The sequence below is a fragment of the Antedon mediterranea genome, chromosome 3 (assembly GCF_964355755.1).
Source record: "Antedon mediterranea chromosome 3, ecAntMedi1.1, whole genome shotgun sequence".
NCBI classification, from domain to species: domain Eukaryota; kingdom Metazoa; phylum Echinodermata; class Crinoidea; order Comatulida; family Antedonidae; genus Antedon; species Antedon mediterranea.
Genome location: NC_092672.1, coordinates 25,924,870 through 25,951,930, shown reverse-complemented (window position 1 = coordinate 25,951,930; position 27,061 = coordinate 25,924,870). Strand labels below are relative to the sequence as shown.

The following is a 27,061-nucleotide window of genomic DNA, read 5'->3' as shown; positions in this document are numbered from 1 at the left end:
ATGTTGTCACTACTCCAGCTGTTGTAAATTCTGAAGGTGTTGTCACTCCTGCTGTTGTTATCTCTTCTTCCGTTGTTACTTCTATTGCTGTTGTAAGTAATCCACCCGTTGTAAATACTTGAGGTGTTGTTACTACTCCACCTGTTGTAAATTTTTCAGGTGTTGTAACTACTCCAGCTGTTGTAAATTCTTCAGGTGTTGTTACTACTCCAGCTGTTGTAACTTCTGCAGGTGTTGTAACTACTCCAGCTGTTGTAAATTCTTGAGGTGTTGTTACTACTCCAGCTGTTGTAAATTCTTGAGGTGTTGTTACTAATCCTGCTGTTGTAAATTCTTGAGGTGTTGTTACTACTCCACCTGTTGTAAATTCTTCAGGTGTTGTTACTACTCCATCTGTTGTAAATTGGGCAGGTGTTGTTAAACCAGCTGTTGTTATCTCTTCTGCAGTTGTTACAACCTGTGATGTTGTAATTTCTTCTTCCGTTGTTACTTCTATTGATGTTGTAAGTACTCCACCTGTTGTAAATTCTGCAGGTGTTGTAACTACTCCAGCTGTTGTAAATGCTGCTGGTGTTGTTACATCTGCAGTTGTTACCACCTGAGATGTTGTAATTTCTTCTGCCGTTGTTACTTCTATTGCTGTTGTCACTACTCCAGCTGTTGTAAATGCTACTGGTGTTGTTACTCCAGCTGTTGTAAATGCTACTGGTGTTGTTACTCTTCCTGTTGTCATCTCTTCTGCTGTTGTCACATCCTGTGATGTTGTAATTTCTTCTTCCGTTGTTATTTCTATTGATGTTGTCACTACTCCAGCTGTTGTAAATTCTGAAGGTGTTGTTACTCCTGCTGTTGTTATCTCTTCTTCCGTTGTTACTTCTATTGCTGTTGTAAGTAATCCACCCGTTGTAAATACTTGAGGTGTTGTTACTACTCCACCTGTTGTAAATTCTTCAGGTGTTGTAACTACTCCAGCTGTTGTAAATTCTTCAGGTGTTGTTACTACTCCAGCTGTTGTAACTTCTGCAGGTGTTGTAACTACTCCAGCTGTTGTAAATTCTTGAGGTGTTGTTACTACTCCTGCTGTTGTAAATTCTTGGGGTGTTGTTACTACTCCACCTGTTGTAAATTCTTCAGGTGTTGTTACTACTCCATCTGTTGTAAATTGGGCAGGTGTTGTTAAACCAGCTGTTGTTATCTCTTCTGCAGTTGTTACAACCTGTGATGTTGTAATTTCTTCTTCCGTTGTTACTTCTATTGATGTTGTTACTACTCCACCAGTTGTAAATTCTTGAGGTGTTGTCACTACTCCTGCTGTTGTAAATTCTTCAGGTGTTGTTACTACTCCACCTGTTGTAAATTCTTCAGGTGTTGTTACTACTCCACCTGTTGTAAATTCTGCAGGCGTTGTTACTACTCCTGCTGTTGTAAATTCTTGAGGTGTTGTTACTACTCCACCTGTTGTAAATTCTTCAGGTGTTGTTACTACTCCATCTGTTGTAAATTGGGCAGGTGTTGTTAAACCAGCTGTTGTTATCTCTTCTGCAGTTGTTACAACCTGTGATGTTGTAATTTCTTCTTCCGTTGTTACTTCTATTGATGTTGTCACTACTCCACCTGTTGTAAATTCAGCAGGTATTGTTACTCCAGCTGTTGTTATCTCTTCTGCTGTGGTTACAACCTGTGATGTTGTAATTTCTTTTTCCGTTGTTACTTCTATTGATGTTGTAAGTACTCCACCTGTTGTAAATTCTGCAGGTGTTGTTACATCTGCAGTTGTTACCACCTGTGATGTTGTAATTTCTTCTTCCGTTGTTACTTCTATTGCTGTTGTCACTACTCCAGCTGTTGTAAATGCTACTGGTGTTGCTACTCCAGCTGTTGTAAATGCTACTGGTGTTGTTACTCCAGCTGCTGTTATCTCTTCTGCAGTTGTTACAACCTGTGATGTTGTAATTTCTTCTCCCGTTGTTACTTCTATTGATGTTGTCACTACTCCAGCTGTTGTCAATTCTGCAGGTGTTGTCACTGCTCCTGCTGTTGTTATCTCTTCTTCCGTTGTTACTTCTATTGCTGTTGTAAGTAATCCACCTGTTGTAAATTCTTGAGGTGTTGTTACTACTCCACCTGTTGTAAATTCTTCAGGTGCTGTAACTACTCCAGCTGTTGTAAATTCTGCAGGTGTTGTCACTACTCCTGCTGTTGTTATCTCTTCTTCCGTTGTTACTTCTATTGCTGTTGTAAGTAATCCACCTGTTGTAAATTTTTGAGGTGTTGTTACTACTCCACCTGTTGTAAATTCTTCAGGTGTTGTTACTACTCCACCTGTTGTAAATTTTTCAGGTGTTGTTACTACTCCACCTGTTGTAAATTCTTCAGGTGTTGTTACTACTCCAGCTGTTGTAAATTCTGCAGGTGTTGCTACTACTCCTGCTGTTGTAAATTCTACAGGTGTTGTTAAACCAGCTGTTGTTATCTCTTCTGCAGTTGTTACAACCTGTGATGTTGTAATTTCTTCTTCCGTTGTTACTTCTATTGATGTTGTCACTACTCCACCTGTTGTAAATTGTGCAGGTGTTGTCACTATTCCTGCTGTTGTAAATTCTATTGGCGTTGTTACTCCTGATGTTGTCATCGCTTCTGCTGTTGTCACATCCTGTGATGTTGTAATGTCTTCTTCCGTTGTTACTTCTATTGATGTTGTCCCTACTCCAGCTGTTGTAAATTCTGAAGGTGTTGTTACTCCTGCTGTTGTTATCTCTTCTTCCGTTGTTACTTCTATTGCTGTTGTAAGTAATCCACCTGTTGTAAATACTTGAGGTGTTGTTACTACTCCAGCTGTTGTAAATGCTGCTGGTGTTGCTACTTCTGCAGTGGTTACAACATGTGATGTTGTAGTTTCTTCTTCCGTTGTTACTTCTATTGATGTTGTTACTACTCCAGCTGTTGTAAATTCTGCAGGTGTTGTTACTACTCCTGCTGTTGTAAATTCTGCAGGTGTTGTCACTACTCCAGCTGTTGTAAATCCTGCTGGTGTTGTTACTACAGCTGTCGTCATCTCTTCTGCTGTTAAAACTTGTGATGTTGTAATTTCTTCTGGCGTTGTTACTTCTATTGATGTTGTCACTACTCCTGCTGTTGTAAATTCTGCAGGTGTTGTTACTACTCCTGCTGTTGTAAATTCTGCAGGTGTTGTCACTACTCCAGCAGTTGTAAATGCTGCTGGTGTTGTTACTACAGCTGTCGTTATCTCTTCTGCTGTTAAAACTTGTGATGTTGTAATTTCTTCTGGCGTTGTTACTTCTATTGATGTTGTAACTACACCACCTGTAGTAAATTCTGCAGGTGTTGTTAAACCAGCTGTTGTCATCTCTTCTGCTGTTGTTAAAACGTGTGATGTTGTTATTTCTTTTTCCGTTGTTACTTCTATTGCTGTTGTCACCACTACTCTACCCGTTGTAAATTCTTCAGGTGTTGTCACTACTCCAGCTGTTGTAAATTCTGCAGGTGTGGTAACTACTCCAGCTGTTGTAAATTCTGCAGGTGTTGTCACTACTCCACCTGTTGTAAATTCTGCAGGTGTTGTTACTACTCCTGCTGTTGTAAATTCTGCAGGTGTTGTCACTACTCCACTTGTTGTATATTCTGCAGGTGTTGTTACTGCTGCTGTTGTTATTTCTTCTGCTGTTGTTACAACTCTTGACGTTTTAATGTCTTCTTCCGTTATTACTTCTATTGCTGTTGTCACTACTCCAGCGGTTGTAAACTCATCATTTATTGTTATTTCTATTGCTGTTGTCAATACTTGAGATGTTGTAATTTCTGTTGTTTCATCTTCTACTGTTGTGATTGTATCGTCCGTTGTCAAATCATCTGCTGTTGTCACGTCTCCTGCTGTTGTCATTTGCTTTGGTGTTGTTGCATCTTCTGTTGTTGTCATTTCTTCTTCCTCTGGTGTTGTTTCTATTGTTGTAATTTCTTCTGCGGTTGTAACATCTTTTGGTGTTGTCATTTCCTTTGCTGTTGTTACAGCCCCTGTAAAAAAAATTGTAAACTATTGGATTAACAACTCTCTCCTGTCGAATCATCGGTATAGTAACATTAGCTAAAATACATTTAAGGCTGCCAAAAAAAAACATGTAAGCTACTAGATTTAATATCTATGGTATTATCAAATTAATCGTTTAAACTCATATTTGTATTTTTTCCATTAAGTGTTAACCAAACAAGTGATATTTAAAATTGGGCCTTTAATGCACCATATATCAATTGTAATGTCCGTATGTATGTATCAATATGAATTGTAACATTTTATTCTATTTTGTCCAATACATTATTATTAGGAAGATTTTGATTTGCGACGACAGAAAACTAGGAACAAGCTAGGTCATTGTTTGTCATTGGTCATTGCCTTAAAAAGCTAGGTCAAGTCAATTGTTTTCGTTGGTAATCGCCTTGAATTAAACAATCAATTATTGAAAGAAGATTTAAAAACATTCACTTTTATAACACACATGCGTATATTTTTTTAATTATTTAATTGGTTAATTACGTATCACGTGCCGTTCTATTTTAGTTCTACATAAAAGTGATACATATACCTAATTCACGTTCAACGATTTGCCCCAAATATGGGTGTTTTCCGATCGTGGTATACACTGTCTAATGGATGTCCATTTTGAAAAATACTGTACCCGCACACAATAATACGAGGATGCTTCGCATTTTCCTATCTCCTCCTACGATAATTGTTTTTAATAGGTAAAAACCGGCTGAACAGCTCGAGTACAGCATCACAATGTTGAAGACAGGCCGATTTTTTTTTAAAGTACTATTTTGATAGATTTAATGTACGTTTATACAAATGTATTGATTTGCGATGAATTTCAATCTCTCAGTCTTTAAGTTTGGTTTAACACAAGTAGGTAAATTTATGAGCCCTTTGTTTAACACATAGGTAAATTTATAAGCCCTTGGAGAATAAACTTGCAATACTTTGACAATACTGTAAATACCTATTTGAATCGAAAGATTCTTACTGTACTGTTAGATATAATATTGTCAACGTATATACAAATAAAATTTATTACTGTGATTGTGGATAGGCTCTACTGTTAGATATATAAACACATAATAATTATACAAATAAACTTTATTTCTGACAGTTGCTTCTCAACGTTTGTATTAATTAATAATTATAAAAAATATAAATGTCGTAGTGGTGTATCGTTACATACTTTACTATTTCAATCGATTATAACAGGGACAGTTTTAACAAAGTATTAAATCGCAAATGTTTTACTGTATTTAGTGGTATTATTATTTATAGTCCTATAAAACATGAAACAATATTTCGTTAAAGAATGGATAAAGAATATTTAAAAATTGTGCTTCTTTGTATCCATCCTCTTCCCCATCCTTCAACCCTCACATACACAACACAAATGTGGTTTGTTTAAATGAGTCCAAATCAAAATTTTGAACTCATTTTATGACAAGTTTCTTATTCGGAAGTAGGCCTAATTTCCAGGGTGTTAATTTTAGTTGACTACATAAATCACCGTGTCTATTTATTCGTTTCTGAAAACGACAATGTATTATAGTCCTACAGTACGTACATTTGAAATCGCCAGTTTTTTACGTTGAAATTTTAATCGAGAACCATATGTGGACACGCCCTAGATGGTACGCTAGCTTCGCTCGCGTACCATCTAGTAATTCATAATTATGACAAATGTGTTATAAAATAAATAATGAATGTATAGAGTTGCTGAATGGTGAGAATATTTAATTGAATGTTGAAAGTTCTATTAAACGAGGCGGATCAAGTTAAATAATAAGTGAATCATAAACATTGAACTCTGTATATTCTATATTTTTAGGCTCAATAAAATTAATCTCAACTTAATAATTTGATTTATTGTGGTTTTTCTCAAAAGTACCTTTGTTTTCTGGTTTGTAGAAATAATGTTGAAGGTACCTACTTATATATTTAGTGACAGTGGCTTATATGGTCCAATACTTTTAATTTTCTGGCTGCTATTGAAAGGATTTATTCCTTCTTGTTTGTTTTGTAAATCGTAATCGTAATAATAACTGCTCACCCATAATCCAGGATTTAGTAATACAAATGCACGGCGTATTAAGCATAGTGAACGAGAGTTTTATAAACCATGGAAGAATTAGTATTAACTAAGCTGACCGCACTTTCTATTCAACAACGTGCACGGATAAATGCCTCATTAGATAGAAAAATAATAGCACTATTATTTAACTTATACAAAGCATGAAGCTTTCTTTTACACTCTTTAATCTTGTTCACGGTACGCCCAAAAGTGAACAATGCGAACTTAACTTTATTAATAGTACATTTATCACAATAGTTTTCTTTAAATCAGGATTTTACTCTTGAGATTTACCTGCTTTTATGGATTCTTTTATTTTCTTTACATGACAATATTATTAGGCCTTTGATATAGGGCTCTAGCATTTACAAAAGTAAATATACATGACATAAAATTGACAATTTTTCATTATACACTAATACTTTCATTATTAAAAAAGAAATCAGTTTAATACATTCCTCATTTATAATTTCTAAGGTAGGTTGCTACAAATTATTAATAGCTTTCAATTTGTGATGACCGATGACCGAAGTACGTCATGTTAATCACTGTTGGGATGTGTTTCACGCTCCCCTCAACAACACAAATTTGATTGTCCCTATATCCAGGCGACGACCAAAAATACACATCGTAATCTATGCTCATTGTATGGAAGCTATAGCTCATTTGATCCAAAAAGAAAATGTTCAATGTGGAATTTAATGTTGTTATTGCCAATACTATATTTGTTATAATTATACGCTATAAATTCCTAAGGGTAATCTTGTCTTCCGTTTTCTGAAAGAGTGGCGATAAAAAAAATGGCACTCTCTTCAAATTGATCAACAAGTTAACACTCATAAGCACGATAAACCTATTCGCTTCGCACCACTTTCAAAACCAGACAGTCCATTGTTTCGAAACTTAGGGTTCCTTTTGCGATAAAGGAGAGTTACCTCTCGAGTTTTTTTGTTAGTGGAACAAATATAATATGGAAACAATTGCTCGTTGATTTGAGAAGTGATTCTTCTGATAACGTTTAAAAATCGAAATTGTTTGACGTATTTAAGTCTCTACTGTGTTTGTAACAATCGTTATACATACAGTGCCCCAATGAAAACCAGATATAACTCTTTAGCTACCTCGTGTAAAGAAATGTAATAATAATAACATCAATTCAAATACGGTTAGCAGATTCTATTATTAAGCCTATTTAGTAAACATTTTCGAATATAATGCTTTTAAGCATTAACATATTAAAATATTAAAATATTGCCCAAGGACCGTTCATATCAACTCATGAACAATATTCTTTCCATGTCACTTATAACAAAATTCTTATTGTATACTAAAGCTCTGTCTATAATAGTAATAACTAGTTTGACAAACAAAAGTATGATGTGTCCAAATGGTAGTTATATGACGTCATCATGTCCATACTGTATATGGGTACATTGCATTTTTTTGTACCTTAAAGTTTTAATGTGGACAGAGCTTTATAGAATACCTACTAACTAAACATACCGTAAATAGATTGTATTCCGTCAATGTCATCTTGTGATAGTTCGAAGTCAGCTATGTACCCAGTGTAATATGGATACATTAATGCAGTCTCATTTGTAGAGTGGTCAAGACCTAAACTGTGTCCAAATTCATGTGCAGCTACTTGAAACAAATCAATGCCTACGACAAAAAATGTGTTTGAGTTAGTTGTTTTGTGTCCCAAATGTCTTGCCAGATTGCGTTCATTCTTTAAATTCTATTTTTACAATCAATTTTTTATTTCGTCAAGCACTCTACATCGAAAGGTGTCTTGTCACGTATAAATATAAAAAAAACACAAACAATATCAATCACATAATAAAATAGGATAAACTGGTTATTATGCAGACAGTACGACATACAAGTGTTGAATAAAAATGTTTTGGAAGAACATGTTTGTTTAACACTGTTTAAAAGTTCATTCCACTTTACCTATTTCTCCATTAATTGTAAAATCTTCATCTTCATCAAAGTGGGCATCTCCAGCTAAAACACTTCCTGTGGGGTAAAATGCATGCGCAAGTACACCAAAAGGGCCATCAAATGGATAATCATCTCCATGATCGCCACCTTGAAACAGAATTTTGATATCACCATCTTCGGAAACTTCAGTGAATTCTAAAGGTGTGACGTCACTCCATATTTTTAAAGCATTTTCAATGGTTTGTCTCGTTTCATTTTCAGTCAGGTCGGATGAATAGTTTAAATAACTTAAAACATTGAAGAAAAAAATGTAACAACATTTAAAATAACTCCACTAAGTATTTTATACACTAAGTGTTTATAAGTAACATAATTATTTGACAAGCGAAAATGTTGGCGATCCGGATGGATCACCTTCTTTGTTCTTATTTCTCAAATGTTACTGTTTAAAACTTAACTGACAGGCTTAGAAAAGAATTGTATGTTCGAATTAAAAGTAAGATACTTGCATGAAAGAAAAATGAGATTTTCACGAAAAGAAAGAGATTGTCACAAGAAAAAACAAATATGTTCATAGAAGAGTGAGATTTTCGTAGAAAGGGGGATATTTTAGAAGGCCTACATAAGTGAACTGTACTTTTTATAAGACTTAATTGTAATCTGAAGAAAAAGAAATTAATGTAGTTGAAGGTAACTATCGTTTGTAGTTTGCCATACGATATGTAGTGGCTGCATAACTTATAATAATTAAAACATACTTGTAGGTCAAAGAGGTGCCTGTCCATTTATAACCAGTCGATAAATATCTTGACAGCTTGTTAATTTCTTTATCCGGAGAGCCACATCTTGGTTTCGCCATCAAAGCAGATGTTTCGTCTGTCATATTACCAGTTTCCTCCAAATAAAAGTATTTTTGAAAAGAAAGAAGGCCTTGACGCAACTCTTCGTTTGAACGTTCTTCTCCATCTTTTTTTGGACTCAAATAACCAAATTGTTCTAGAAAGTCCTAAAATTATTATTAAAATAAGACATTTTGTTGACATCTTTTCAATTGATTTTAGATATGCACATGTACATATATATGTATATAATACAACTATAACTGAACTATACAGTACGTTTACAAGATATTAACAACAGTTTACTGACATTAGATCGTACACCCACACCTGACAAAAGTATTTGGCTGCAATTGAACAATTTAAGCAATTATTGAGCACATTCTGATTATGAATTCTTGATACTGAAGCTTAAATGGATGTGAGATATTTTTTTGTATTAGTTTTTTAAATGAATGAAATTGAAAATTTCATTTCATTTTAAGTAACATTCATTTCTTCTTTCAAATAAAACGTAAAAATTTGACAAAAACAGTATCGAAATTAAATAATTAATATTCTTTTGCTTCAAAATAAACATTTTTTTTAATACAAAAAAAAGAAGAGGCAAGAGCCCTAGAAGTTATACATCAATTGGAATACTCCAATGGACACTTGTGGCGGGCAAGCCATGTACAATAAAAGAAAAAATAAAGAAATGAAAAAACAACATAAAGCCAGAACAAACACACACCCACAAAACAAACAAACAGGAAGCATAAAGACAATTAACGATACAAATGGTAATTATTGGAATTTGGTAGCCATATGGGACAGAGGAGACGAAAAACGGCTGACAATAATAATCTATATATAAATTTACGTAAGGGCAAAATTCTGATTTTAACCATCTGATGTAACCCTGTTTACTAATTAAATTTATTTAGATAATTAGTTATTGACAATTAAAACGAATTTAGGTTCAACGATTTGCCCCAAATAGGGGTGTTTTCCGATCGTGGTATACACTGTCTAATGGATGTCCTCATGAAAAATACCTGCACACAATAATACGAGGATACTTCGCATTTTCCTATCTCCTCCTACGATAATTGTTTTTAATAGCTGAAAACCGGTTGAACAGCTCGAGTACAGTATCATAATGTTGAAGACAGGCCGGTTTTCTTAAAAAATACTATTTTGATAGATTTAATATACGTTTATACAAATGTATTGATTTGCAATGAATGGAACATTCCAATCTCTCAGACTCCAAGTTTGTAGGTAAATGTATGAGCCCTCCATGGTTTAACACAAGTAGGTAAATTTATGGGCCCTTTGAGAATAAACTTAAAACTGAGATATAGCATTGCAATACTTTGACAATATTGTAAATACTGTACGTAATAACCATTTATGGTCGCCATTTGAATCAAAACTTTCTTACTGTGAATGTGGTTACTGTTTATTGTATTAATTAGTCATTATAAAAAATATAAACGTCGTAGTGGTGTATCGTTACATGTACTTTACTATTTCAATCGACTATAACAGGGACAGTTTTAGTTTTTGGGACTCATTTTAAGACATGTTTCTCCTTCCGAAGTAGGCCTAATTCCCAGTGTGCTAATTTTAGTTGACTACATTAATCATCGTGTCTATTTATTCGTTTCTGAAAACGACAATGTATTTATAGTCCTGTGGTACGTACATTTGAAATCGCCAGTTTTTTGACGCTGAAATTACTGTGTATTCGAGAACCATCTGTGGACACGACCATCTAGTCATTTAAAATATACTAATAATTTGATAAAAGGTAGTTTTTTAAATTTACAGAAAAACAATGCCTTGAAATCGGGGTAGATGTAATATCATTAGGAAGTGCATTAAATAATTACTGCAACTATATCGGACATTGTGTTGAATTAAAGTAAGTTTAGTCAAAAGAAGATGAAGGGCGTGTGAGGCCCTAGTATTGTAAGAGTGGATTTCTGAGTTAAGAAAAATAAGAAAGAAGTTTGTTGGTGACATGTTCAAAAACGAAAATACACGAAGACTTTTAGAATAAAGTTTTTGTTTGTAAGTATTGATGTTTATATAGTCAGTCATCCATGTTTTTTTTTTGTTTATAATTAATTTGAGCTGTTGTATTGTAAGCACTATTAGGACCCGTGGCATGATGACATCATTCCATGTACAGTTGGATAGAACATTTCGAAAAATTATGAATATTAATTCATTAATTTTCCTATATTTGCATTTATTATAATTATTCTTGACAATACGATTTGGCTATAGAACTAATATTAAAAATTGGGAGATGATCAGTTGAATCGTTAAAAAGTATACCGCAGTTAAAGGATGATTCAATGTCATTAAATATATTATCTAAGAGAGTAGCAGAATCAGGTGTTATTCTAGTGGGTCTATGAATAAGAGACATTAATTAGAATTATTAAAAAGACAATGGACAAAATCTCTAATGTTATTATCAGATTCAAATTTTTAAATATCTAGGTTAAATTCTCCAATAAGAAACATTGTTTCTTTTCCTTTGAGAGGAGTTTATTGACTAAAGGTTCGAATTGTTTAGAATTACATGGTTACAGGCCTATATCCTTTAATAGATACAATTTAAATAACATAGAAGTAAAAGATACTAACGGGATATTTGCGGTTATATGAAGGAATTAGTAGGCAGTAGAAATTGATTCGGAAATAGTATATATATTATATATTATATAACACCTATATAAATTCCTGTCATTTGATTGGACGAATGTGGGTCACATGGCGTGCAATAGTACGCACTATTCAACGATCGTTAAATAGTACTTTTTGAAACATTTTTGTGTACGAAAAAAAAACGTCTAGATGTTATATAAAACAAATAATGAATGTTTTGTATTCGTGTAATGGTACAAATAATGGCACTTGGTGAATGATGAAAGGTTATATCAACTCGGCTTTGCCTCGTTGATATAACCTTTAATCATTCACCTCGTGCCATTATTTGTACCATTGCACTCATAAACATTCATTATTTGTATACTACTTTACTCTACTTTTTGTTCTATTGCAGTCTTTCATATTTTGTTCAAAATTCGATTGAAAAAAAAGGGTTTTCTTAAGCCTATATAAAATAAGGTGCTGAAGGCTACTTACCTCTTCACGTTTAGACAATAATCTGCTTGTACTAGAAATAACTGTAAGGCAAATAAAAGCCTGAATCAGGTATACAATTAGCTTTGCCATGTTACTACTCCCTGTAATAATCGAAACTACAGTAGGCCTATGCCTAGACTTAAAAACTGATAGGCTAAAGACCTTGGAGTATACCTTTTATGGCCCTCTATTTGATAAAATCTATAACAATATGCTACAATTAACAATTGCACACACGGGTGTATTAAGGTATTATTCACTTGAAGTGCTTTTGGTATGCATTTAGACAATAGATATTGGTTATAGTGTCTCTGTATCATTTTGACCACTACGGTTCAGTCGTTATTAAAAGAATCTTAATACCCAACAAAACACAATTTTATATAATAGCAAAATAAAGCCTATACTTTACCTTGGCCACACTTGAGATAGTTACCTACTACCCATTTAATTGCCACGTGCGGAAAGTAATTCTTTTCCTCGGTGATGCACTATATGGGCCTGTTCATGTTTCTACTGCCAAATTGTTACCGTATTTTTAAGGTATATTTTTTTCATAATTATGCTGCTAAGCTAATGTGCTGTATCTCACACAATGTTTGGCCAATATCATAAATATTTGGTAATACAGTATGTCATTTGTATTACATGTGGTTCCTGTACCATGTAAGGTTAGGTCAAAGAAATTAAATTTACATAATTTCACTCTTCCCTGGTTAAGTATATGAAACACGTGTGATTACCAAATATTCCTAGGATACTGAAGATATTTAGATACAGTACCGGGAGTCAAGTGCCGCTCTTGCCCTTGATCTGCAAAGAGTGTAAATCCAATTCGCGCTATCCAAAGTAACAATTGAATTGTATGTTAACGACAGTGAAAAATAATGAGGTAGATTTTGTTAAGCACACTTGACGTCACAGACATTTACGGCGACATTTGTATGGCGAGCGCGCGTGGCGATATCGTAAATCTCGCAATTATTCTAAAATCATATGTAGGCCTACATCCCTAATGCGTTGTCAAAATATGGTTTTCGGTAAAGGTGACACATACAGTATTAGGTAGACAACATTTTTAGTCGCGTGCAACGCGACTCTACATCTCACTATGTCGGTCGGTTGGTCGGATGTTCGTTGAGTCGGTAAACACTAACTCAAATGTGAGCACGCAACTGCATGTTTATGGCCTTGTTGTAAAAGAGACCACTGACATGTTTGATAGCAATGAAATCTTTATGAATATTTCGAGACTGGTGTATACAGCCTTTTTGTGGGAGACGCATGCATGTCTAATGCAGGGACAGGCTGGTGTACCAGGTATATTCACAAATTCCATAATCTCTAGTTATCTATCTTCAATATGGGCCAAAATAATAAATAGCACGCCCTCTGTTGCTCTCTACATAAATAATAATAATATTACAGAGTAAACTACTACCATTACTTCTGTAACTCACGCATGCGCACATCCCATTTCACGTTTTTTAATATTATGCGATTGAAACTACAAAAAACAACGTACATACGTTCTTAATTTTTTAAAGTTTATTTACACATACTTTTAATACGTTTAACTCTAATTCACACAGTAAACCAATAAAAGAAATATAGAATAGCAAAACCAATTAATTAGGTCTACTGTATAAACCACGATATAATAATTAATATACCGACAGATATTCATTCATTCATTAACCATTTTTTTAATGAAAAGGATCGGAAATACTATATTTTAAAATATAAAAGGTATTACTCTATTGTATGCAAAACATTAGTTAAATTGTACAAACTGAATTTTGTTATTCATGTTAGCGTAAATAATGTGTAAAGTATAGGCCCACTGCGATCATTCATGACTGCGATTAGGATGAGACTACATTTTTTAAACATATTATATACATCACATTCGACATAGACTTAAGCATTGTTTACTACATTGAGTACAAACGATGTAGTGGAATGTACTGTTTTTTATTTCTTTATATTTTGTTGTGTTTATTTTTCAGTTTTAACACATAAATAAATATAAAGTACAAACTGTGCGGTATTACTAATGTTTTTTAGTCTAAGTTTACGTAGAATCAAATGAGTTATGACAAAATTACAAAATCTAACAAAAAAGTATTGCGAAATAACAAGAAATGATAAATAGAAAAAAGGGAATATATTATTATCATGTTATTAAACCATTGAATCAAACTCAAACGTTGATTGGGTCTCTTTTAATTGACAGTCTATAGGCCTACAAAATACTGTAATACACAACATTATAATATATCACGTATGAGAGAGATAGAAGCCAAAAATGTTTTATATCACTCGGAAACGTCTGACTCAAACAACGTCTGGCTCAAATAACGTCTGGATCAAAGAACATCTGGATCTGACCATGGAGGAAATATACAGTATATTTCCTCCATGATCTGGAGCACACACACTAATGATGATGTAAACAAATTTACAATATTTATTCATTGTTTTAAAAGTGTAGAACGCATGACAGCACGGCGACAATCAGAACAGCTATATTAAGTGCCGGAACGTGTGCTGAACTGGGATAATACTGGTATGAACCGGGACGGCAGCTGAACCATGCTTCTCCAGAAGGCAGTGGATATACATCCAAATCTACACTGTAAGTAAGCGTGGAGTACATATAGTACTGACCGTCTTTAAAAAAGTATAATTGACCTGCAAGAAAATTAAAAACAATTATCAAATATTATATTTTTATTTATAATAATATAATAATAATCTTAATATTTTGAGTAGCAAAATCTCTCACAACGCTTGCAATACAAAAATGGGTTTTAAGAACCGACTGTTTCAAGATAGACGAATCGTATATAATGAGGTAGTGCATAATGTGAGTTAAATCATTTAGCCCATTCCATACAGAATGGGATACATAATAAAACGGCAATAACATAGCGATGGTCGATTTTGATAACAAACACAATTATGAAATTAGATAATTTTATTTCTCTTCAAGTAAAAGATATAGATCTCCATTTGCATATCAGTGATCAGTCAAAATTCCAAATATAGCATCAAGAAATATTTTAAAAGTACATATGGATTATTGAGATCACAAGATTATATTTTTCTACAAACCTTCTCATCGAATATACTAATAATAATAATAATATTTTAGATTTATACAGCGGCTTATTGTGTGAGTTCTAAGTTCTAAGCGCTGTACATAGTATTACCACGGTCAGTTTCGGATCGAATAAGGTTGGCATGAGTTATTAGCAAACGTCTTTTATAAACTATTTTTATAAATGTAAACGTTCTTTTGGTGTTTTCAATATCTTAAAAGAATTCTTACCATCTCTCCATCGTAATGCTGCGTTCAGATTACCTGGGATGCCACCCCATCTATTGATGTTTTGTTGGACCTCAAAAAAACTTTCATAATATTCGTTATATAGCCAATACCGATCTCCCTTGAAGAAAAATGTATACCCCGAGTTCCACGATACAGCTGCATCTAAATCTCTTGGGAGATTTACGTCAAATTCTCCAATGTTTTTTGGAAACCCGGATTGAAGAACCTTATTTTGGTCGTATTGCCAATACAAGTTGCCTGAAAGAAATAAAAGAAAAATGAAATCAAAAGCTATTTTTTTTCTATTAGTTATATTAAACGTACGTCTCTCATTCAAAATCATCAAGATAAAAAAGAACGTTAAGATTTAAGTTATGATAAAACACAGAACAAATTTAACACTCATAATAAAATAATTTGGAAATAAAATATAGTCAAAAATAGGTAAAATTACCTTTGAAAAATACATAAGTATTTCGTCGAAAATTGTAATACGCTGCATCTAGATCGTCCGGTAAGCCTTGAAATTCTTCTGATATTAATTTTGGGTATTCAGTTTCAGGGGGTACAGTTCCAAGCATCGTAATAAAAGTAACTTGTTTACCCTAGAATTATAAAGAACTAGCTTATGTCTTCTTATTGATTTCCTAACGATGTTTCTTTTTATGCTATTAGTATAACTTTGTGAGTGCCACCAGCGTACGTTTGATTCATTAGTTCAAGGTGGCAATTCGGCTTAATATCGAAAACAAGATTTTGGCACACATGGCGTGCCCTACATATATACACTATTTACGGACAAAAATACCGACATTTTGTAGAGAAATACTAATAAAGACAATGCGACATTACAACCCATGTATAATTGTACAGGTACTAGACTGTAGCCGACTTTCCGTCTCAAACCTAGACTGGTTAGGTAAATGTTTAGTTTTAGGCATTACGACCGCGTTCGAAACTCATCAGTGCAGTTTTTTAGAAGATCTAAAGTTTAGTTGTGGTTCAGTTCTCAATAAGAGATAAATCACTCGCTAAAAAATAGTGTACTTGGAATCATAACCATTTACAAAGAAAAAACATTTTCTTGATATTTAATTGTCATCAAAAGGCAAATTTTTACCCTACAACTAAAGTTCAGTCTTTTGTTGAGTCATATAAGTCAGACATTAAGTATAGCATAGAAAAAGTTTATAAAACATAATTACTCACTTGAAACAAATAAGCTCCAGTTCCATCGTATAATGCTACATCGATGTTAGATGTGCAAAAGTCAGGGTCAACTGGTGGGTAAACAGGCTCCTGAGGATCGGGGGTTTCAGGGGTACCTTGAAGATAAAATTTACAAATAATTACAAATGTTTCGAAACGACACCCGTTATTACGCATGTGTATTTTTATCAGTCATTACAAGAGAAATTTTTAAAGTCATTATTATATATCTATAAACGGTTTAGTCTTTCAAGTTGAGGGTAGGTTTTATAATCATGACCCTGTGTACTGTATTGTAAGACATATTTGTAATAATGTGTAGTCTATCCAAAGTTATATTTATAACTATAGTCAACTACCCTAATACAAACTATATCTTAAAATAAGAAGCCCATATGATCAGACTTATGTTTTCTTTATATTGTTTATTATTCAGGAGTGAAAACAAAAATTAATGATTAAATGTTTAATTCAGATTTTACATTGTTTATTATAAAACAAAATCTTCTTTTAATGTATTTATAATTTGAATTTAGGCGGAAATCAAATTTAAAAAAAAGAAGAAAACATCGTAGATTAGACATACAGTAGGCCTAATCAAACATAAAACGTGCACTCACAATTTAAGTAAGTAGGCCTATAGCAAGTAAATTAGCGAACGGCGACGAGGGTAGGAGTTTAAAAAAGTCATTTACCATATATAGACTGTATTCCCGCAACGTCATCAGAATGTAGTACGAAATTTGAAACATAGCCATCATAGTAGGGCGCCATTAATGCCTGGTTGTCATTGGAATGACCGAGACCCACGGAATGACCAAACTCATGCGCAGCCACCTGGAATAAATCGATTCCTCCTAAAAAAAAACACAGTAAATTAGCAATCAGGGTAAATAAGTAAAATGCGACTCAACATAATTATACATAAAGAACCTCAACAGCAGTGAACAGTCAAGGCGTTAGAATACAGTAAGTGGCGTGTTGTATTTTATTTGACTAAGTAGAGAGAGCTTTCAGCGTGCCGGAGAAGAATTAATATGTGGGCTCACTCTATTATTATACATTAAGCGGGATATTCTTTCTCATAATAATAATAATAACAATAACAATAATAATAATAATAATAATAGCATATTATTAACCATAAGTCTTACTTTTGCCGTCCTTTGTAAAGTACTCAGCTTCATCGAAGTGAGCATCACCGCCTATACCAGGCCCTGGAAAGTACGCATGCGCCAAAACGTTATTTGGTCCATCAAAACTACTCCCGTCACCATGTTCACCGGCCTGAAACAATATTATAATGTCTGCTGGCATGCTAGGGTCAACTTCTGTAAATGTCAAAGGTGATGCTTTACTCCAAACTCCAAATGCATCTTGTAAAGCCTTTCTTACGTCTTCTCTGCTCAGATCTGGTGTGAAATTTTTATACCTAGAGAAAAGAAGATTATTTAGTAATTAATAAGATCCAAAAAGGAACATAGGACCTAGCCCGTGTTAACGACCAAATTCGATATCGAATGTGGCTGTGCTTTGTATTCCTAAACTACTATCTACACCGTACCATGACACGATTAATAGAATTTTCACCAAAAAAAACACCTTCGTCAGAGTGTGATCAAAAAAGCAATACTTTCGCGGGAGCTCGTGGGAGCGCATGGGAGCACTGTGTTCACGATCAAAAAACAATACCGTACTTCTCGTAGAATCGCGATAAAAAAACAATGATCTTCGTAGATTAAAAAATGCCCCACTCGTGAGGTAAACAAAATGGTTACGAGTGGAAATAACGCCTTAATGTTTAAACAGCTGTACCGGTTCACACATACGGCGTAAGAATGGCGTGGCTTACGCAAGCGGTAAGGTAATCCACGGATTAAAATGCTCAGATGTTCACACGTACGGCGTTCGTTATATTAATGAATGGAGTTAAAAAGAGATGTCCAAGTACCGTTTACGTTTTAAAAGTTAAACCCTTGGGTCCTTTTTAGATTTTAAACTGTTTGATGACAATCTTTTGATTTTTAAACCATTTCTTGAAATAAAGTCAGCACTTGATTTCTAAATCAATTCATTTCCGAAAAACACTCTACTTTTGGCTATTTTTTACGTTTATTTCACCCTAAATAATTCATGCGCTTTTAGTCAAAGAGCAGAGAGTAGCTAAATAGCTTGTTTTTATATTAGCAATACAATTTACATAAAAAACAAGAAATAATTGGTAAATATCTTGAAATAAGGGCAAAATCATTCAAGCGTAACTGGACTTGGCTCCGTGAAGTTAGTTAAGATGAGGTATGTAGCTGTTGTTAATAACGCCACGGAGAAGAGGTAAAGTGGACCATCTATAACTGATCTACCCCTGCGGTTAAAATTAGAGTGCCACGTTTTTACATGGCTTACCTTCAACACTTAATACGTTTCCTCTAGAACAGTAGGTGTGTTATAAAACAAAAGAATGTTTATATTTTTTAAATGGGGGGAGTATTTTAATTTTTTTTTTAAAGAATTTATAAATTTCGACGTCAAAGTCAATATTTTATCTCATTTGAATATTATTCTCTTCATTCAACTTTTAAACAATATTAGAAATCAAGATGTAAAAGATATACTATTCTTTTTTGTTATTTGTGGAGCTTGGTTCTCCAATAGTATGCTATTAAATCAGAGTAAAACATTAGAGACGTTTCACAACCTAGAGGCCAACTCAGACAGCGTCGTACGAAGAGGCCCGATGAGTCGTCTCGCTGGGAAAAAATTAAACATTTTTACAGTTCTCGCGTCGACCTAATACAAAGCCCGACGCTAAGTCATGGCAACTCGTCTCGTCGGGATTCAACTCAGACAGCACCGACGATTTAAGACGTTTCGTCTGGCCTTGTCGTACGACGTTGTCTGACTTGGCCTTTACGAACACACAATAACGAAAACATTGTTTTGAGCCTTTGAGCCAAACTTTTTGAGCTGATCCCCATTTCATATTCGTAACATTTTTCGAACAAAAATGTTTTTAGATCTATTTTATCACTTTTTTGTATTGAGTTAAGAATGATTTAATTTATAATTTACTAAAAATGCGAAGTAAATTTGGATAGTTAGCAGTTTTATTGTTCTCGGTCAGATTTACGCCATGCCTAGGCAGCCAATCAACACGTAGGCCTGCCTGCACTTCGGTTGCTAATTTACTGCGACTGTTCTACAAGCGGAATAGTATAACATTTTTCTTGTGGAATAGTATTAAATGTTTTTTGATCAGGTAGACCTACTTATGAAGGCCTACAGGCAGTAATGAACATTGTGAAAATAAAACGTACTTGTATGTTAAATCGTTCTTGTACCAGCGGGTGCCCACAGTTGTATAACGTTTAGCTCGGGGATGGTCTGATGGTACATCTAAGTTCATATCTTTCATACCACATCTTTGTTTCTCCATCTTACTGGTCATGGCCTCAGACATTTTACCTGTCATGTCCATTCCATTAAACTCCTGGAAACGCATAAGACCTAGCCGCATCTCCTCATCGGTATGTTTTTTACCCTTTTCTGCAGCTTCCATATAACCATATTTTACCATATAGTTCTAAAAAAATCATAATGGAAAACATGTTATCCAAGAAGTATGGATATAATAGTGTTTACCTCGAATCGAATGTAACTGTTTTTATACAATTGTAGAAATCAGGTGTTATGCAGCTAGCAGCTAGAAACACGTTATGTAGCTAACAGAAACTATATGCAGCTAACGAAAACTCGTGGTGTATCTAACAAGAATAAACACGTTATCAGAAAGTATATATTGTAATAGGGTATGCAGCTAAAAGAAACATTGTTTACGGCTAGAAGAAAATTCAAACGGTATAAAACGTTATGCAGTTAACGGAAACACGTTATGCAGCTATATAGCATAAACACTGTTGTATGCTGCTTAAGCACTGTTTGCAGAAAGCAGATATGTTCATAGGCATAAACGTGCCAGTGCAGCAGAAATACCGAAAGGTAAAGCAGTCCTAGCAAAATCCCGCTTAACTAGCTTACATATTGGGAATATCATTGAACTTTTTTGTATTATTCCCACGATTATTAATTTCTTATTCACCGGATATTGTTAGCCAATCACACATACCTCATTGGCCACTCTAGCCTTTCTCAAAGTGACCTTAGGTATTTCATAAAAACGTAATTTACATTTGCAAAACTAAAATTAACCAGACTTATAACAATATTAACTTTATCATCAACAACATATATAACCAAAACAACTTTTCTCAAACATCTAGATTAAACAAAATAGAACATTTGTACTATTCTAAAAATAATAATAATGATATTTGACAAATAGTACACAACTGTCAGTATTTGAAATAAACAAGAGAAGATTCGATTTTTTCATCTTAAAATATTCTCTCCATTCTACAGATACAACACATTCATTACTTAAAAAAAAAACTAGTTTTATTATTTATCCATAGTAAATCATTGACGAATGCTAGGCCAATCAAAAAGGCAGTGTTCCAGAGACAGAACATTTATAGACGCACATCGGGCCAGAATCAATTCAAAGTGTGCCAAAAGTCCAAAATGGTAAATGTGGCAATCCTAACTTTTTAATATTTTATTAGGAAGAAGAAAACTTAAATTATATAAATCCCCAAATAATGTTATATTTAGTAAATTTTAATAGTGTCTTGTAACCATGAAAACTGGGAGAAACCATTAAATTTCAATTAAAATGAGCAAAAATAACAGTTTTCATAAATTCAAGCCCCATTCCCTACGTTTTTTAGATCTAATTTAAGATCGCAAACTATATTTAATGTAAAAATAATACTATATGATCCTATTGCGATAACTTTTTTCGTCTTTAAACGGTTAAAAATGTGAAAAACAATTTGATTCTAATAATTATAGCGGCCCGCTATAAATCCCAAAATGCATTGCGCGCGGATTGATATTTTTGTTTTTCACCTGTAATTCGCCCACTTTTCGATCGATCGTGAGGCCAAAACAAATGGAAGACTCCTAAATTTTCAGCGAAAATACTGGGTTTTCCCTAATTTGTATCAACGGAGTCTGGCAAAAATAGAAAGACAATTAATACAGCAACTATACAACGTCAGGCTAGGTATATAGGTAGCGTACGATGTTCGTACGCTACCGATGTTTACCAGCTAGGCCTACAAAACTAAGCCTAGCTAGGCTAGGCCTAAGACCGTCCACGAGAGGTCGATCGCCGCGAGCTACTTAGGTAGTGCATTGTTTCTCACTTTTTATCATAATTTACCATAAAACGTACATTTAAGACAAGGAATGACATGGTTTAATGTTTTTAAAGTGATATATATGTATTATTTTCCAAAAAACGTCCAAAATTGCAGGGAAGGGGTCTTTCACTGTTATTTTTTCTAGAAAAAAGCAATGGATTTGATATTGCATAAAATTTGTATCAGTTATTAACCATATTAGGTAGTAAAAACAAAATTTCCATTATTGCTTTATTTTAAGGTTAAAGGTCACCAAATAATAGGCCAAAAAGCATATTTTTAAAATAAAATCATTAGGCCTAAATAGTTTAGATTCCTGTCGATTCACGCGCTAATTTTGACATTAGTATTTTAAACAAAGCTTGAGTTTTACGTTAATACCAAATTTGGCTCCGACAATCCACGACATTGCACATAGCAAGCGATTTAAATAATAAAATAAATTTATAATGCATTACGTTTGGTTGCGCACATTGATGTACCGCAAACGCACGAAGATTGCGAAGGACTTTCCAACGCACCTGTATTGGAAAAGAGGATGCTACAACCACATGATATTAATATTTCATTCAATAAGCTACAGTTAACATGGCCCCCATATATGAAATATACAACTTTGTAAATCTGTCTATTCGGCCGGTTAATTCGAACATCGAACAAACGTGCGATGTATATTGTTTACGTGAATTACGTGTACATAATGTAGGTGATGAAGAGAACGTATCAAAAGAACTTATGGAGAATACTTCCAAAATTATTTTAATAATTTAAACGATAACATAACGTTTTAAAAAAAGTTATGTTATCGTTTACAAGCGACAAGATGGTACTATTGTCATCACAAGCTTGTCACACTAAGGAAAACGCTTTCGTTTAGTGACGAAACTGAACGAGATATGACAGATGTGCCAGAAACATTATCACAGCTAAGAACTAACTATATTTCTCATGCATCATTCTAAACAAAGTTAATATTTGAATGATATAAGGGATTTTCGGACCCGTAGAAGTACGTGGAGTTTTTAAAGCTGCTGATTAACACATTGCAAACTTCAGAACATATTTCAATGTAAATTTTGCTTAACGCTTCGGGACGCAGTATAAGTTCTCTGGTTCTCTTCTTCTAATACTCTCTCTCTCTCTTCTTTTCTTCTTTTAGTCATTGTGAGTGCAACAAGAAATAAATCGAATAAATAGAATCTATTTTAATTAGAATGGTTTTTGCTTTTTTTACACAATCCACACAGTCACACCCTGTCGAATCTTCTCTTGTTTATTTCAAGTATAGTACTGGAATTTTGTCAGGCGTAACGAAATTATGTTCAATAACACTTTAAAACATTTAACATAGGCTTATTGTATTTCGTACTCTGCAATTAAATTAGTTAACTTAAGTTTTTCATAAGTTAGTTTGACTTGCCTTAGTGATGTCTTTGGGTGAGACAATAAAAGACTTATTATGTTGAGATTAGATAGACAGTACGGATGTGCAGGTCTTAAGGGTCTTTCGCACCTGTTCCGGCACGGTTCCGGTCCGGCGTCGGCAAGTCCAATCGAACGTCAATGTTTCGTCGCATAGCCGCGTGGAGCTTCGTGAAAACGAAACATTGGCATTCGATTCGCCGGACCGGATCCGTGCTGGAACAGGTGTGAAAGACCATTTAAGCCTAGCATCTACAGATATTTAGAGCCTACAATAATTGTACGGCTAATAGGATACTGCGTCAATTGAATGCAATATTTGGCAAAATAATGAAAAAATAATAGTTTTTTTGTTTACTTACAACATCTGAATCTTTCATTCGCGGCTGAGTGAAAACTTGTGTGATTAACCCACAAGTTAAAAATATCGATATGTGTAGTACCACCTTCATTATGAAACTGCTAACAGATCGTCTGCAATTCTGCAAATAATGTGTTAAATGTATACTTACGGTCTGTATATATACCTGTACATATTTACAAGGAAGTGATAGGGTGGCGTCACTTAACTGTGCAGGTTGTTCTTACTCTGTAGGATATCCAATAACTATTTAGTTACGTAACCGCTAAGAATAATGGGTGATACTGTAAGCAAATTATATAGCGGTTTTATAGAAGTCATTAAAGTAACAAGTGATATGACGATCATGTCTGTGGGTTTGATTAGTCAAGTAAATTATACTCATATCTCATGACATGCATTTTTTTTTTTTTATAAAATAATATATAAAGCTTATATATAAATTTTTTTTTAAATATATAAATAAGCTTAAAATTGATTGTAAGATTGTTAATAATAATGCAATATATTTTAATTTATTCTGATATAGTATTTATATGCATTTTTAATGTTTATACTAATTTGATTATAAATGTTTTTATACAATCAGTGCAATAGAAGACCTACTAGATAGTAGTTAAGTTTGCTTTCTAGGAATACTGTCCAGCGGTTTTGTTTGATGTTTTCTTTTTCTTTGTCCACGTTTTTTTATATTGTATTTTTATGGATACAAATATAAATGAAATAAAATGAAATAAAATGTAACATTAAATTGAAAGTAATTAGCTCAGTATTGACTGTCGTTTACGAAACCAAATAAAAGTATAATTGCACGTAACAGACTGTTTCAAAAAGGAGATAAATCGTTTATCTTTAAACATCTGGAGATGAAGAAATACTGTTTATTTTGTTAAATTAGCAACCCTATTTGTATCATGTATAACTGTTGTATTTATTATTATATTATAAATAGTTAATATGTTTTTTAAGAACACAGTAACTAGGTATTTTAAACAATTGTTTCTTATTACCGGAAACATAATTATGCGTTATTGCTTATCTAACTGTACAATGCAAAGTTACATTTACAATGGCCTTCCTTGGAAATCGTTTATGACATAGAATGAGTCATTGTGTTCAACATAGTGCAAGTCACCATCTTTATCATCGTTTCCTTGAATATAATTTTCTTATGTTTCCATTGGAACCTATCTACTGACACCAAATGACTGTTGATTATTACTACGTCATTATTCTTCCAAGAAAAAAGGACAACGATGAAGCAAGGTCTGTGGTCCACTGTATAATTTCCTTAAAATGATATAGGGAGCCTGTAAATGGACATGATATGAAAGAATAATTATATTTTGAGGGAATTGTATTCGTTCAATTTTTTTTTTCGTTCCCTCGGCATATTTGTCCACCCATGTACATTAAGAAATAACGACTAAAAACTTCTTCCAGAGGCAGAGTTACTATTAAAATGGCTGAAGGGTCAAATTGGAAACCTGTAATTGTATTTCTAACCTTCAACAAACTGAGTGCGTGAATACTAAGTGTACTACCGATAAAATCTTATAGTAACTTATTATGTAACTTCTAAACTTTATTAACAGGCAAATCAGACAAATTCCAATGCATTGGTTTTAAAATAGGCGATACATAGATTTCCATCATAGGTGAATTTATATATAGCCTACCAATAGATATATTATTCAGCTTTTAGATACTTGCTGTTTTAAGCTTCTGGGTTCGAATCTGGACTTAGAGGCGTTTTTCATCCTCTCAGATTTTCTCATCTTTATCGTTTCAAATTAATCATCCTTTTCAGTATATCATCGGGCGGTTTAGAATTTGTTTTGTGCATTTAATGTATATAATAACTAGAGGGTACTCCGAGAGTACAAACCTCCGCCTACTTTAAAAATCCCTTACATAAATTGTCCCCGGGAAATATATATATTTAAAACAATTTTTGTATTATTAGATGTAAGTGTAAATAGGCTAACTGCACACTACAAAGTTGTGGATGAGAGTTTGGTGTAATGGTTATGTATCCAGCCTCTCACAGTTGAGATCGCTGGTTCAAGTCCCGCTGAGTGCCGCTTATTTTTTTTTGTGGACCTTGATCTTTGACCCTGACCCTTCAAAATTTAACCACGATTATATGTCATTGGTCTTTTTGGCTAAGTTTGGTGAGAATCGGATACAAACTGTGGTCTCTAGGCAGTAAAATAGTTTTTTTTGTTAGTTGTGACCTTGACCTATGACCTTTTTCCTTCAATTGCAAACTCGTCCGAGGTTTTGGGGCATAGATCATTGTGGCCAAATTTGGTGAGAATCGGATAAAAAATGTGGCTTCCCGGCTGTTTACAGACAGACACACACACACACAATATTAATTTAATAAATAGAATTTAATTCGTCACTTTGACGAATTATAGGTGATCATTTTTATCATTTTACCGAAATGAATATACGTTAACATACGATCGGAAAATGTTGATGATGCCATCCTATTATATACTCATAGTGCTGAGTTGTGCCTATTATATGCCATATACAATATGTACAGTATATACTGTATATCTATATACAGTGTAGCATAGGTGAAATTACGGGACACACATCATGTTCTAATTTTTTGGTATGATGGAATTATCAAAATAAACTCGAAGATGACAATTTTGAAAGATAATGAAGAGTTTACACTCTACGAAGACCGGATATTCGTCGTCCTTCCCTAACCATCGTGTTTCGTAAAGTCCCTAATTTTCTTTTACGACAAATCGAAAGGTTTCCGATCCCAATCTTTCAATTATTACATCGAAGTTATATCGGGGGTACAATGGAGTTATAGATAGGAGTTAACGACACATAGGTATAAAACAATCGCTTCAGTTGTATCTCTGATCACCGGTGATATGACTTGTATAATAACTTCCTTCAATGCACTATTAACAAAAGTGTGTGAAAACACAACATTTTCTATGCATTCGTGTAAATACAACTTGGTAACAATGCTTTCGCTAACACAATCAAAATTCTTTCGTTAACTTTACTGTAATTTAGAATAGTATAACACATACACAATGTGTATGTTAACTAACTAATACACATATAGGCCCTGCCCAATAACTACTTATTTCTCTTCTGTTATTCTACTTTTTTTAGGCCTAAAAATATTTTCATATTGTATGTTTTTTTTTAATCGTCTGTGCATTCCATCCACCCACATACAGTACCGGTATAAAACCTATTTCCCAAGTGTTGGTGTTTCCTTATATGGAATTCATATTCGGAATGGATCACTTCCTTGTGTATAGCTGTATTGTTTTACAAAACAAACTTCTTTAATATAATACCACTGTCATTCCCTCGTCCTTCGGATGGGACGTAAAGTCATTGGTTCTGTGTACATATTGCACGCTAAAGAACATGGTCAA

At 33.6% G+C, this 27,061-nt stretch overlaps 2 protein-coding genes across 2 annotated transcripts; both read right to left on the bottom strand.

Moving 5' to 3' along the window:
- Positions 1 to 7,611: 7,611 nt before the first annotated feature.
- Positions 7,612 to 12,139, bottom strand: LOC140044212 (collagenase 3-like). Its single transcript, XM_072088690.1, has 4 exons — positions 12,050 to 12,139; positions 8,825 to 9,072; positions 8,076 to 8,353; positions 7,612 to 7,784 (listed from the first exon to the last, which is right to left on the bottom strand). The coding sequence occupies exons 1-4, from the start codon at positions 12,137 to 12,139 to the stop codon at positions 7,612 to 7,614; spliced, it is 789 nt and encodes a 262-aa protein (XP_071944791.1).
- A 1,486-nt stretch (positions 12,140 to 13,625) lies between these two features.
- LOC140043760 (interstitial collagenase-like) lies at positions 13,626 to 23,752 on the bottom strand. The gene is made up of 8 exons (XM_072088236.1): positions 23,638 to 23,752; positions 19,907 to 20,172; positions 17,747 to 18,024; positions 17,288 to 17,449; positions 16,593 to 16,708; positions 15,838 to 15,988; positions 15,384 to 15,641; positions 13,626 to 14,743 (listed from the first exon to the last, which is right to left on the bottom strand). Exons 1-8 carry the CDS (start codon positions 23,725 to 23,727, stop codon positions 14,532 to 14,534), a joined length of 1,533 nt encoding a protein of 510 aa, XP_071944337.1. The 5' UTR covers positions 23,728 to 23,752; the 3' UTR covers positions 13,626 to 14,531.
- Positions 23,753 to 27,061: the final 3,309 nt, after the last annotated feature.

Bases quoted from the DNA above. Each gene is read 5' to 3' on its own strand.
- LOC140043760 (XM_072088236.1), bottom strand. From the start codon at position 23,727: ATGAAGGTGGTACTACACATATCGATATTTTTAACTTGTGGGTTAATC. The intron at 16,709-17,287 runs GTAAATGACTTT...TTTATCTTCAAG, and splicing joins GGGAATACAGTCTATATATG to GTACCCCTGAAACCCCCGAT. The intron at 15,989-16,592 runs GTGAGTAATTAT...TTATAATTCTAG, and splicing joins CTGGAGCTTATTTGTTTCAA to GGTAAACAAGTTACTTTTAT.
- LOC140044212 (XM_072088690.1), bottom strand. From the start codon at position 12,139: ATGGCAAAGCTAATTGTATACCTGATTCAGGCTTTTATTTGCCTTACA. The intron at 8,354-8,824 runs GTATGTTTTAAT...CAATGTTTTAAG, and splicing joins GGCACCTCTTTGACCTACAA to TTATTTAAACTATTCATCCG. The intron at 7,785-8,075 runs GTAAAGTGGAAT...TTTTTGTCGTAG, and splicing joins TACAATTAATGGAGAAATAG to GCATTGATTTGTTTCAAGTA.